This window comes from Dendrobates tinctorius, unplaced genomic scaffold (assembly GCF_039654945.1).
Source record: "Dendrobates tinctorius isolate UK_male_01 unplaced genomic scaffold, ASM3965494v1 ptg000038l, whole genome shotgun sequence".
Taxonomy (NCBI): Eukaryota; Metazoa; Chordata; class Amphibia; order Anura; family Dendrobatidae; genus Dendrobates; species Dendrobates tinctorius.
In genome coordinates, this window is record NW_027361706.1 from 9,837,174 (window position 1) to 9,851,387 (window position 14,214).

Here is a 14,214-nt window from a genome sequence, read left to right on the forward strand (position 1 = left end):
TCTTTTATTAAGTTATAAGGATTTTAAGGTTAAAAATGTTGGGTAAAACAAAGATAAATACTGTGTGTAAAGAAAGTAAAACACAACCAGGTACACAACTTGGGTAAAGAAGGTAGAATACTTTTGGTAAAGAAGATCAATAGTTACAAGGTACAAGACAAATTTTTCAAACCCTCTCATCCTGCCAGTCTACTCTTCCTTGAAGTGAAATAAAGTATTCAGCAAATTTGTCCCTCATTCTTGAAACTGACACAGAAGTTGTATGCGTAATGTTGTGATAATCATGCAAGGTGGTTTCTTCAGGGTGGTCATCAATGCAAATCTGTTCCTTGCATATAACAAAATTATGCAGAACCACACAAGCTTTCACCACCTCGCCCACAGTTTCAGTCTTCAGGTTAATAGCAGTCAATAGAACTCGCCTTTTCGCTGTCAGAATCCCAAAAGCGCACTCCACCATTCTTCGTGCTCGTGTGAGGCGGTAATTAAAAATTCTTTTAGTTCGCGTCAATCCACTACTGGAGTATGGTTTCAGCAGGTGTTCCGATAGTTGGAAGGCTTCATCCCCAACACAAACAAATGGCATTGGTGGCCCAGAGGTTTCAGGCAGCGGTCTTCGGGGTGGGAATTGGAAGATGTTTCCAAAGAGATGATGCCCCATTGCAGACAATTTGAAAACTGGGGAATCATTGAAGCGGCCAAAGGCCCCAATATCAACCGCTATAAATTTGTATTCTGTGTCAGCGATGGCCATGAGCACTATGGAGAAATATTTTTTATAGTTAAAATATTCCGATCCAGATGGCTTGACAATTCAGATATGTTTCCCGTCCACTGCACCCAAGCAATTGGGAAACTGACAGATTTGTTGGAATTTATCTGCAGTTTCCAGCCAACTCTCCGTTGTGGGATGTGGTATAAACTCGTCATGTAAAGAGTCCCACAATGCACGGCATGTGTGCTTCACAATTCCGGAGATGGTGGAAATCCCAAGTCTCAACTGGAAATGGAGTGACGAAAGAGATTCGCCAGTTGCAAGGAATCTATGACAAAAAAAGGGAAAAATGAGTACAAAATACCAGAAATAACATTACAGTTATAAGTCAGCTTTAACAGTACGAGATGTAATAAAAAGGATTATTAAAAACTACTAGTAACAACATTACAGTTAGACGTGTGCTTTAAAAGGAGGAGATACAATAAAAATGGCTTACCGAAGAGTCACCATCAGACGCTCCACCGGTGAAATTGAGAAGCGGCAATATGTGTCACTTCTTCTGATGAGGTGTCCAATTCGCTCCACCAAGAAAACAAAGTTCTCCATTTGCATCCTAACATATGAGAAAAATTTCTCAGGGTTTCCTCGTAGCTCCATGTATATTGTAGAATACACCCTACGCGTCATTCTCTGGGCTGTGATGGGGTGGATCCACAAATGTCATCGGCGCAGCCGTTGGATGCACTGTTGTCTCTCTTGCTCCTTCTCCAGAACAATCGCTTTCAAACGATTCACCTCAACAGTAAAATCCACATTAATCTTCAGAATGTTTGCTATCACGCCTTCCATCTTCGCCAGCCACTTGCTCTCCTCTACAACCCACACTTGCTCCTCTACAACCTGTCAAAGTGGGGCTGAAGGAACACTGTATATATAGGTTTTCAGTAGCCAATCACGTTTGGGATCCTCCCATGGGCATTTTAAAAAAACGGATTCGTCATAAAACGGATAAAAACCAGAAGAAACGGATGGAAAACCTGATGTAAAGGATCTGTTTTTTTGCCTGATCCGCAAATGGATCGGGCGGAAAAACGGATCCGTTCCATCAGGTTTTCAGACTTGATGCCGGATCCGGCGAGATTACGGATCCAGCCTGTCAGAAAAAACCTGATGTGTGAAAGTAGCCTTAGTATCACATGTCTGTCAGTATATACACTTTACCTTTTCTGAAAGGCCACAGAGGCCGCAGCACCATTAACAATAGACACCACTAACCAAACACCATGAAGACCAAGGAGATCTCCAAACAACACCATGAAGACCAAGGAGAACTCCACACAACATCATGAAGACCAAGGAGATCTCCAAACAAGTCAGGGACAAAGTTGTTGAGAACTACAAGTCAGGGTTGGGTTATAAAAATATCCCAATCTCTGATGATCCCCTGGAGCACCATCAAATCCACTATCATCAAACGGAAAGAACATGGTACCACAACAAACCTGCCAAGAGAGCTGTCCACCAAAACTGTCAGCCCGGGCAAGAGGGCATTAGTCAGAGAGGCAGCACAGAGACCAAATGTAACCCTGAAGGAGCTGTAGAGTTCCCAAGCTGAGACTGGAGTATCTGTCCACACGACCACAATAAGGCCGGGGTAAAACGTGCGAGAAACTCACACCAACAAGACAATGACCCAAAGCATACTGCTAACACTTGAATGTTTTAAGGGGAAATGTGTTAAAGTTTTGGAGTGACCTAGTCAAAGCCCAGACTTTAATCCAATTGAGAATCTGTAGTCAGACTGGAAAATTATTGTTCACCCGAGGAAAATGTCTAACTTGAAGGAGCTGAAGCAGTTTTGCTTTGAGGAATAGGCAAAAACCAGTGGCCAGATGTGTAAAGCTCATAGAGACTTATCCAAAGTGACTTGCAGCTGTAATTGCAATAAAAGGAGGCTCTACAAAGTACTGACTTTAAGGGTGAATAATTATGCACACTGAAGTTTTCAGTTACTTTGTCCTATTTGTTGTTTGCTTCACAATAAAAATAAAACCAAATGTTCATAGTTGTAGACATGTTCTTTACATGAACTGATGCAAACCCTCAAAAAACACAGTGAAATTCCAGGTTGTGAGGTAGCAAAATACGAAAAATGCCAACGGGGGTGAATACTTTCACAATCCACTGTATGCCTTTTTGATCACTTTAATTTTTCTCAGGTTGAAGGAGCTAACAATAGTAATTCTGGTATTGTTTCTCATATTTTTTCTTAAAGCATTCACTAGGCGGGTTAAATAATGGAATAGTTTTATTGTATAAGTCATTGCGATTACAGTGAAACCCAATTTACATTTTTCTACTTTTGAACAAAAAAAAAATCATCTTTTAACAAAAAAGATTTTTTTTTTGCGCAATGTTCTTAGAGAAATACCTTTTTCGCTTTTTTTTTCTTATTATAAAGCTGTATGGGAGCTATGATAGTTTATTCCATAACAATCTGTAGTATTTATTGGTACAATATTTGGATATTTACATTTTTTAATCGCTTTTAGTTTTACTATTTGTCAGGCAGAATGTACAAAAACAGCAATTCTGGCATTGTTTTTCAATTTTTTTTTGTGTGGAGTTCACCTTATGGGATAAATAATGACACAGTTCTATACTACATGTTATGGATGCAGCAATACAAAATATGTGTTGGTTTTAAACAGTGTTTATTTTTCTACCTTCAACAACTTTTTATTGGAAAAAATTGGGATTTTGGGGAAGTTTTTTTTAAACACTACATTTGTTTCTCATTTTTTAAAATTATCTATTTGTTTTTTTTGTCAAAACAGTTAATTTTTTCCATTTTTTTATTAACTTTCCGTTCCCTAGGGTGAAATGAACATATATTCTCAGAACCACATAGCTAACACACTGCACTACTTATGTAGTGCAGTGTGTTACCTAACATTGTATTACCTAACTGATAGGCTGCTGCTAGTTAAACCTATCAGACCCCTCTTCCAGTGGATTGTAGTGTGTGACAGACCCAGGGTCTACTGTCAGGCCTCAGGTTGCCATAGGATCCCATTGGCACCCAGCGATCGTGCTACAGGGGTGCCGATGGTCTGCCTGAGGGAGAACTCTTCCTCTGTCAATCTCTTCTTGTCACACCATTCCCAGGAGTTAGCCCGGCTATGTATAACAGTCAGGCTCTTGCTGATGATCGCGCGAATACAGAAGCAGTACCAGGTTAATAGCATGATGTCCATATCTGTCATGGTGCAAAAAGGTCACAAGAAATAGGGTGCATACTCTACTAAGGTAAGGATATGATAACATCAGTATCAGGCATAAAATAATATTTCATAATTCTTTTGAGGAGTGATGAGGTAATACTTTGTAAAAATACGGTAAAATATTACATTACTATTAAAGAATTCTACTGTTATTCACATATAGAAATAATAAGTTTGGATGAAATATGCCCTTACATTATGCCAGCACCCTGTACCTGCTGACGGTAGTAAGGTGTTATGTTACACTGTATTAATCCTGTTCAACAAATTAGTAAATAGGTAGATTGTCCCTGGATTGGGTAAAAATTTAGATAATATACATCAGAGTTTCATCCTTTATCATTCTACCTTGCTCCTCCTGGGTGTGGACAGGAAGTGATAACTTCACAGAGCTCATTGTGATTTCTGCAAAATATAGAACACATCACCGATTAGATAACTATACAAAACTGTTGGAGCGATAAGAGGTTATTAGCTTCAGTGAAATGGGTTAATCCATGAGCTTTCTGTTCTTGTTTGAAAAATATATTGCCATATACCAATACAGGGTCATACAGGGTGCGTCATTTTTTACAGCCAAAGGGGACACCCGTGGTCTGATAGCTTAGCACACAATGGCGCACCTCTCATCTCACACTATGGAAAATAATGCAACTATATCCTCAGTTTTTTAATCAGATAGTGTTAATTAGGATATTCTCTAGCATTATTATGCATTTAATTGCAAAGGAGGAAAATTAGAAAGTCTTTAATGTGCAAGATTGTAGAAAACCTGGGGACTTAAAGGGTTTTTCCAGCTGTTTGTAGCTCCCATGGAGGCCAAATGCACACAGTGTACAGTCAAAAGAGCACAGCACCATACACCATATAGTGGGGATTTTCGGGTTTGGTAGTGCTCCATAGCTCAGCTATGTCAGTGTGATGCTAGTCACTACTCACGACAAAGATGTGAGGCAGAGTGGTCAAGAGGTCAAAGGTCAAAAGCCAGGAAAGTACATCATAATCAGAAGGAAGAGGCAAAGGCATAGTCAGGTCACGTTCTGAGGTCAGAATACCAGAAGGATAGCGGATTAGAGCAGAAGGGGTTAAACAGATGGCTGGTCAGAATGAGTTCCAAGATCAGGTAACAAAAGATCTATAAACATAATACAAGAAACAGAGAGACAATTCACGTAGTAGCTGAATGTACATCTGGCAGAGGTCTGGGATTAACAGCTCAGTTAAGTAGCATGGCAATCACCTTAGATAATGATCACCTGGAGACAGCCAGCTCCTCCCAGTCTTAGATTGGACAGCTGAGTTGTCAATCAATACACTGACAGCTCAGCATGCTCCTGCACCAAACAGGACAACTGAGCTGTCAATCAAAGTACTGACAGCTTCAGCCTGTCCCTTTAACAGATTGAATGGTTGACCTGTCAGTAACTGCATCCCAGACACACTTAGGTTTAACATGTGAGGTCAGTAAGAGGTTTAGCAATCTGAGAAAAATCCTTGATAAATTTTCCATAATAGCCAATCCTAGAAAATGCTGCAAAACCCTAAGATCACGAGGTTGAACCCAATCAATAATGGACTGCCTGCACCTTCCCCGGATCCATCTTAAACCCCTTTGCTGACTCGATAAACTCCAAGAATGAAATTTCCTGAACAGAAAGAAACATATTTCTCTAATTTAGCAAACAAAGAGTTCTCCCTCAACCCTTGTAACACACAGCACAGACATGTTCCTGGTGAGTGTCCAAATCTGTCCAGAAAATTAGACTATCATCCAGGTAAATCATAACAAATCTTCCAATGCAATCAGAGAAAATATGATTCATAACATTTTGAAACATAGCAGGTGCATTGGATAACCTGAAAGGCATGACAAGGTTTTCAAATAAAATCTCAGATGTTAAAAACGCCATTTTCCATTCATCACCCTTCCGCATGCATATCAAATGGTAAGCCACTCTAAGATCAAGTTTATAAAACAACCTGTCCACCAGAATCTGAATATATAGGTTGGGGATGATTGGAAGTGGGTAAGTATTTTAAACCGTGTTTTTTTTTATTTCTTGGAAATCGAGGCAAGGATGGAAACCCCCATCTTTCTTTTTTACAAAGAAAAATCCGGTAGCTACAGGGGAGGAGAAGGAAGGATATGACCCTTCCATAAACTTTCGTTAACGTAGTCTTTCATGGTGGTCCGTTCAAGCCCAGACAAATTGTAAAGGCGAGCTTTAGGCAATTTGGCGATAGGAATAAGGTCAATAAAACAATCATAAGGATTATGGGGAGGTAATATCTCCTCCTCTTTTTCCGAGAACACATCTTTGAAGTCCTTCATGTACCCCGGAAGACCCTCCAGACTATTGCAGCATAATTGTACAGTTTTTTGACATTTTTTGTAACAGTTGAAGCTCCATTTCATAATCTCCTTATGACACCAATCAATAACTGGATTGTGAGTCTGCAGCCATGGAAGCCCCAGTACCAATCCAGCAGGTAAATTATCCAGCACAAAACAGGATATGGAACAGGATATGGATTCAGAATGGAGAGCTCCCAATTGGAGAGTGAAATCCACCATTATCCTCATGACCAAATTTAGGGCTAATGATGTTTTATCAAGTGCAAAGATGTAAATGGGTCTTCCTCCAATAACTGTCCCTAACCCTAACGTCAGAATCAGTCACAAATCAAGAAAGTTAACAGGAATCACAGTCAATAAATGTCAATGTTGATAACACCTGGTTCTTGAAGGATAATGTATTTATCAGTACTTTATCAGCTGAAGAAAAAGTTACCTGGGCATCAAGGTGACCTCCACGGCCGTCACTCAGAATCAGACGTTCTCACAACGGTTTGATAGCCTGAGGATGAGATGGACAATTCTTGAGAGACTGTCCAAAGAGACCACAGTAGTGGACAGAGTCTAAGATCGTGACTACGTCTTTTCTTCACAACACGAAGACTGGCAACTCTAACCTCCGGTAAATGGAACTGCTCTGGGGAACTATAATGGGCAGCCTACTGTTCATTACGTCTCTCATGGATATTGCAGTCCATTCGTATTGCATGGGTCATGGCCTCCGCCTGAGAACAAGGGACCAGAGCATCCTTAAGGGTTTCAGAAAGACCTTTGTAGAACTGACACCTAAGAGCTGCATCGTTTCACAGAACTTCAGTGGACCACTGCTGGAACTCAGTACAGTAGTCTTCAGCTGGGCCACCCCCTCTGTGCCAGGTTCATGATCTTAGCCTCAGCGACATGGCTCCTGTTGGGTTAGTCATATATCAGACCTAAACTGTCAAAAAAAGTGTCAACAGAAAATCATTCTGGGGCTTGTGAGGACAAGGAAAATGTCCAGATCTGAGGACTCCATCGCAGTAGGGACATGATTATTCCCACTCACTGGAACTCCTCCCCTGACAGCCGGCAGACAAGGGTAACACATAACCTACAGCTCTCCGTGGATACCTAAACTGGTCTTTCTCTCTAGAAAATTTATAACGGAGGGCCATTACAGGTTCGGGAGAGACCAACTGTACATCAGAGGGTACTGATGTGACAGCCACTGCCAGCAGTAGAGGGCTATAGGAGGTCTTCATCAAATGAGTTTTCTAACCCTGTAACTGACATTGTGATCACTCCAGACTCTGGGATTCCTAAGGCAGATCCTGAGTCATCTGCATCAAATTCGCCACCTGGTCACAGAGCATGTGAACAGACTGCATACTGGTGAAAAATAAAAACGTATTGGTGAGCAGTAATGTGATGCTAGTGATTACTCAGACTTAGCCATGAGTAAGAGTGGTCAAGAGGTCCAAGGTCAAAAGTCAGGAAGATACATCATAAAAAAAGGAAGAGACAAAGGCATAGTCAGGTAACGTACAGGGTTCAGAGTACCAGTAGGATAGTAGATCAGAGCAGAAGGGGTTAAACAGACAGATGGTCAGAGCAAGGTCAGGCAACAAAAGATCAACAAACAGAGCGCAAAGCACAGAGAGACAAACCACACAATAGCTGAATGTACGTCCGACAGTGCCTCCCAGTCTCAGATTGGACGTCCGAGCTGTCAATCAACACACTGAGCGCTCAGAACGCTCCTGCACCAGACTGGATGACTGAACTGTCAGTCAAAGTACTGACAGCTTCAGCACACCCCTGTACCAGATTGGACGGCTAAGCTGTCAGTAACTGTATTTCAGACACACTAAGGAGTGGAACCGTGACAGTCAGGGAGATACGCTGCAATCATATGAGGTTCAATAGAAGCAGCGTCATTATCAATGCTTCTGCTTAATTCATAAAGAGCAATGAACACTACGAAGACAGAAGCGATTATATGCTGCTTCCGTCGTCTCCTCAAGGTTCCCGCTAGATCTTGACTTTTGTCTACATTGCAGGAAAATTTAAGCAGCAACATAAAAAGACATTGCTACAGACTAGATCCGTGTTTTCTCCAAATGTTTTTTGGTGGCCTTTTCATACATATTTTTGCTTTGTTTATAAAGAAAAAAATTGCCATGGACCCAATAACCGAAGCAAAAGTTTGAAAAAAAATCTGCAAACCTTAAAACTCACAGTTTGAAATACAGCCATCATCTGGATACAAAAGTTGCAAAAAATTCCAGGAAAAATGGCACAAGAATGCACAGTATTTTTCCCAACAATGTTTTGTGTAAAAGCAACTAGACATGAGCGAATATCTTCAGCTCCCTCCTTATTCAGCAAGCTGTAGTGCTAACCGGAGAAGCTGCAGCGGGAACCCGGATACCTGGAGCGCTCCGATAATCAGGTGTTCGGTGTCGCAGCTGCATGTGTCGCGGCTGTGTGACAGTCACAACACACGCTTGGACAGCATGTTTGTTATCGGAGCTGAAGATATTTGCTCATGTCTAAAAGCAACCTTAAAGGACTTGTTTGGGGCTAACATATTGATGATTAATCCACAGAGTAGATCATCAATAAAACATCCATGACCTCTGATGACATAGAGGTCTCGCGAGACCGCTACATCATCAGAGGTCATTTGCACAAGGCATCCCTGGGAACGGAACTTGCCACCAGCGCCAATGACGACTGGGACGACTCCGGGGGCCGACAGAGGGTAAATATATCTCTATTTTTTAGTTTAATTCTATTTTTTACAGGATTATGGTAACCAGGGCATGGAGGAGAGTCTCCTCTGATCCAGACCCTGCGTACCATCCGCACATGAAGCGCTCACTTTACGCATGGTGGGCATAGCCACATGCGTAAAGTGAGCATTTCAATGCAATCCTATGGTGGCGGTATCACCGCGATTCCGCAGAAATAATGAACATGCTGCGTATTCTAACACTGTGCAATTCCGCAGTGGGAAAATCAGCAGCATGGGCACAGCAACTGCGGAATCCCATAGGATTGCATGGGAGTGCGGTTTTTAAGTGTTTCCGTTGCGAGAAAAACGCAGCGGAAACGCATAAAAAACGCAACGTGGGCACATAGCCTAAATCTAAACTATGTTACTAAACTGTAAGATGTACTTACAAAAAATGAAGGAAAATGGCCAATTCATGTATGCCCATCAATCACGGCAAGGTGACCTCCCTCTGATTGGTCCTATCCTACTGTATATGCCACTCTTAGGCTATGAGGCTACAGTTAAATGGACAAACATGTCTCTCCTGGGCTATGCTTGTCTATATAACTGTAGCCTCCTAACCTAAGAGTGGCAAGCACAATAGGATAGGACCGATCAGAGGGAGGTCACCTTGTCGTGGTTAATGGGCATCTTACAGAGTAATAGCACAGATTTAATGTTTTCAGTGTCTTTTTTACACATATCTTGTCTTATACAGAGTGCTGCTGTGTTTTCTTTGTATATCTATCTATCTCTTTATCTATCCATCTATCTATATACCTACCTACAGTGGCATTTAAAAGTTTGGGCACCCCTGGTCAAAATTACTTTAATTGTGAACAGTTAAGCAAGTTGAAGAGGAAATGATCTCTAAAAGGGCCAAATTTAAAGATGACACACTTCCTTTGCATTTTAGGCAAACACATGCATTACATTACATTTTAAAAATTACAAAAAGGAAAATGGGCCGACTCAAAAGTTTGGGCACCCTGCATGGATAGTACCTACTACTACCCCCTTTTGAAAGTATCACAGCTTGTAAACGCTTTTTGTATCCAGTCAAGAATCTTTCAATTCTTGTTTGAGGGATTTTCATCCATTCTTCCTTGGACAATTCTTTCAGTTCTGTGAGATTCCTGGGTCGTCTTCCATCCTCTGCTATTTTGAGGTCCAGCCGTAGATTTTCAATGATGATCAGATCAGGGGACTGTGAGGGCCATTGTGAAACCTTTTGAGGTCGTCTATTGTGAATTTTGACCTGTGTTTAGGTTCATTATCCATTTGTAGAAGCCATCCTCTTTTCAACTTCAGCTTTTTTTTTTTTTACAGACGGTGTAACAGTAATTTTGACCAGTGGTCTATCTCTCTATTTATCTATGTATATCTACATCACAACATTTTGCTTTTCCTCAAATGCAGCTTGAAACATTTAGCTTAGTTACCGTAAGCAGGAATCACAAATATTTCTTTAACTCCAGGAAGTTATGAGAAGCTGATGGAAAGTAAGGACTTCCTTAAAATTCCAACTAACAGCAAAATACTCTGTAAATATTTACGTTATCATGTTACATTACATAAAATACATCAATTTACCTGGTAAGTCGCATAGAAATAGGTATAAAGTGCCTTCATCTCTGGAATTTACCGTAGCACCTACCTGTGAGCAGGAGAGAAGTCTTGATACGAAGAATTGTCTGCTCAGTGTCTGTCTGCCTGCATCTTCCGGCTTCAGCTTCTTACTCACTGCTCCAGTGATGTCACATTATAGGAAGCTGCAGAGTGACTTCAAGCCAGACCAACCGGCTCTGCATATAAAACTTTATTGTTGTGGAAAAGGAAATAACACTGTTAACACATTAGTGTATTCAGAAAAGGTAGTACCTATACAGCACTTGTAGGGAACCCACCCAAAAAATCTGATCAGCGCTGATGGCGTCCTCAGTGACCTTCACTTCACTAATCGTCATCAGATTTTATCCCAGGGCAAGTGTTGATTTTTATCATTTAAGTTTTGACCCAGGACAAAAATGACAACAAACACTTTATTCACTAAAGAAATGCAAAAATGGGGGTTCTATTAGGAATAATACAGAAATATTGATCACAAATATCAAAAGTCTAGAAATAACCAGGTTTGGGTGGGGAGAGCTTATTCTAGACTCCGAGTCATAGTTTTGCAAAAATGTGACCAGACTGGCTTATGATAATGACACATCATGTCCGAACAGGTTTGAAAATCATAATTTTATCTTACAGCCAAAGAAAATATATGCAAGGAAGAACACGTATCTAGGGGCATACTGAGAAACCATGTGGTCCCATAGCAAAAGTTCTAATTGGGCCCCCACACAACCCCAAAATATAAACAAATTTGGCAGGGTTACAAAAAAGTGTATCTCACAACTTTGAAGCCTTTACAAAGTAATTTCTCCCTCCACTGAAGCCCTAGATTCCCCTTTCATTGCACCCATAAAGTATGATGCCAACCAAAATGCCCCACAAATACTGCCTGAAACCCCCACAGTGAATTCCTTCACAGTAACCTCCACATGCAAAGTATGATGACCCTACTGTACCCCTCAACCCTTCCAGCAAAGTATGTTGACCCCAACACACTAAGATCCCCCACCTGTGACTCCCACAACACCATCCATGCAGTATAATGGCCCCCATACCTCTCCCTAAGGCATAATGGCCTGCACCAGCCCTCTAAACAGTATAATGGTCCCCACATAGCCCTTCACACAGTACGATGGAATACACACAAACCTTCACACAGTTCACACATTGCCTTCCATGTAGTATAATGCACTTTCCATAGTCCTCCATATAGTATAATGCACTCCCCATAGTCCTCCATATACAGTAGTATAATGCACCTACCACCTCATATAGTATAATGCACTTCTCATAGTACTCCATATAGTATAATGCACTTCTCATAGTACTCCATATAGTATAATGCACTTCTCATAGTATTCCATAGAGTATAATGCACTCCCCATAGTCCTCCATATAGTATAATGTACTTGTCATAGTCCTCAATATAGTGTAATGCTTTCCCCATAGTCCTCCATATACAGTAGTATAATGCACTTACCAGTGTTCTCATATAGTATAATGCACTTCTCATAGTACTCCATATAGTATAATGCACTTCTCATAGTACTCCATATAGTATAATGCACTTCTCATAGTATTCCATAGAGTATAATGCACTCCCCATAGTCCTCCATATAGTATAATGTACTTGTCATAGTCCTCAATATAGTGTAATGCTTTCCCCATAGTCCTCCATATACAGTAGTATAATGCACTTACCAGTGTTCTCATATAGTATAATGCACTTCTCATAGTACTCCATATAGTATAATGCACTTCTCATAGTCCTCCATATATAATTATATGCACTGCCCATAGTTCTCTATATAATGTAGTGTACCTTGTAGTCCTCCATATATTATAATACACCCCATAACCCTCCATACAATATAATACACCCCCACAATCCTCCATATAGAATTCTGGTCACAACAATGTATTCACTAATTTAAAATAAAATACAATACTCACATCTCCTCCTAGTTCCCCTGCTGCTCTGATGCATTGCTTTCAACTGTATTGGCATTCCGGCATACAGGCCCCATAGCAGCCATTGACGGTATGCGACTGCACATATAGAAAGGTATAAGCCCAAATCATTTGTGTTTCTTTTTAAAAAAGCACTCCCATCAAAATATTAATCCTCTTAATAAAGTGCAATCATCATATTATATAGCACTATGTACTTGCAATTGTTCATTTTGCCTTTCTACCTAGTTAATTAATTAAACAAGTTCTCTATCCACAGGATATGCAGGTGTTTGACCACTGGGATGATCTGCAATATGGGGAAGGAACTTTTAACCTGGTTAGAATGAAGCATCAATGCACACACTGGAACGCTGCTCCATTCATTCCCTATGTGGCTGCCGAGTGTGCTTGACATCCTCGGGCAGCCCCATAGAGAATGAAAGGAGTGACAATCAAGCATGCACCTTACCACTCCATTACAACAGGGATAAAAATTCCCCACTTTGCCAATTGGTGCAGGGCCCAGCAGTTGGACTCCCACCAATCAATAAGTTAACACCTATCATGAGGATGAAGATGATTAATAAGTTATTATCTGTGGACAATCCCTTTAAGTTTGCACTGTAACAATCATATAGTATTTATGTGGCGCCCCTGAGGCTTCAGTCGCCACAGAGGTACTGCACCTTCTCCTAAGGTGTAGTGCCCCACCATCCAGGTAGGCTGGGAACTCCCTTCCGCATTCCAACACCTGCACCCCACACACAGGATAATTCAGCAGGGACCCATCCATGCTTTATGCTGGAAAGGTCATAGGGTGCCTTTTGTGGTCCCTGGCTTCGTAACACGAGAGGTGCTGGGGAGGCGGGTGGAGTTAGATATAAAAGAGAGGGAAGGTGTAGGATTTCAGGTCAGTCTGGGGTGAGTCCCAGAGAGAGAGAGCAGGCTGACAGCAGGTCAGCCTGAGAGGAGCTCAAGGCGGAGGAAGGCAGTCAGTCAGGAGAGGCTGAGGACTGGTCTTAGTGGAACGAGCTCCCTAGGGAAGGAAGAGAAGGAGAAAGAGACGTAGACTGGAGACTACAGATTCCATAAGAGAGATAGAACAGATCGGAACGAAGGAGAATAGAAGGCCGGTGGGAAGCTGGTTGAAAAAAGATAGAGAACCCTTCCAGTCCAGAGAGCGCAAAGGCCGGGGCCCGGTCCCCGAGGTTAATTGGATCTTTATGTCCGGCAACAGACACCGGAGGAGTAGTGAACCGCTAACGCCTTGCTCCCATCATAGACTTGGGACACAACAGCAACTTAATAGAGAGCCGGGACGCAGTGAGGAGTCCCTGAAGCAGGCTACAGCTGTCTGTCATACAAGTAAAGACTAGGAACACCTTGAGAGAGGCATTCCAGGGTAACTAAGTACTGGAGTGCTTTGGACCTAAAGGCGCATTGGAGGTGTCGTTCAGTAAGGTACATGTTGGCGGAGTGTGGAAGGGAGAATCCTATCCTGCCTGGAGGTTGGCTGGAGCCCTGA

General features: G+C 41.6%; 1 protein-coding gene across 4 annotated transcripts in view; it reads right to left on the bottom strand.

The window, feature by feature from the left end:
* Window positions 1-10,872, bottom strand: part of TMEM40 (transmembrane protein 40) — a 30,641-nt gene extending 19,769 nt beyond the window's left edge. Inside the window, exons 1-3 of one of the 4 annotated variants that reach the window (XM_073574184.1) lie at window positions 10,774-10,872; window positions 6,795-6,860; window positions 4,351-4,407 (exon numbers count right to left, since the gene is read on the bottom strand). In XM_073574184.1, the coding sequence (XP_073430285.1) occupies window positions 4,351-4,399 (49 nt within the window). In that variant the 5' untranslated portion in view covers window positions 4,400-4,407; window positions 6,795-6,860; window positions 10,774-10,872. The other 3 variants (XM_073574186.1, XM_073574183.1, XM_073574185.1) reach the window with 3 other exon arrangements.
* Window positions 10,873-14,214: the final 3,342 nt, after the last annotated feature.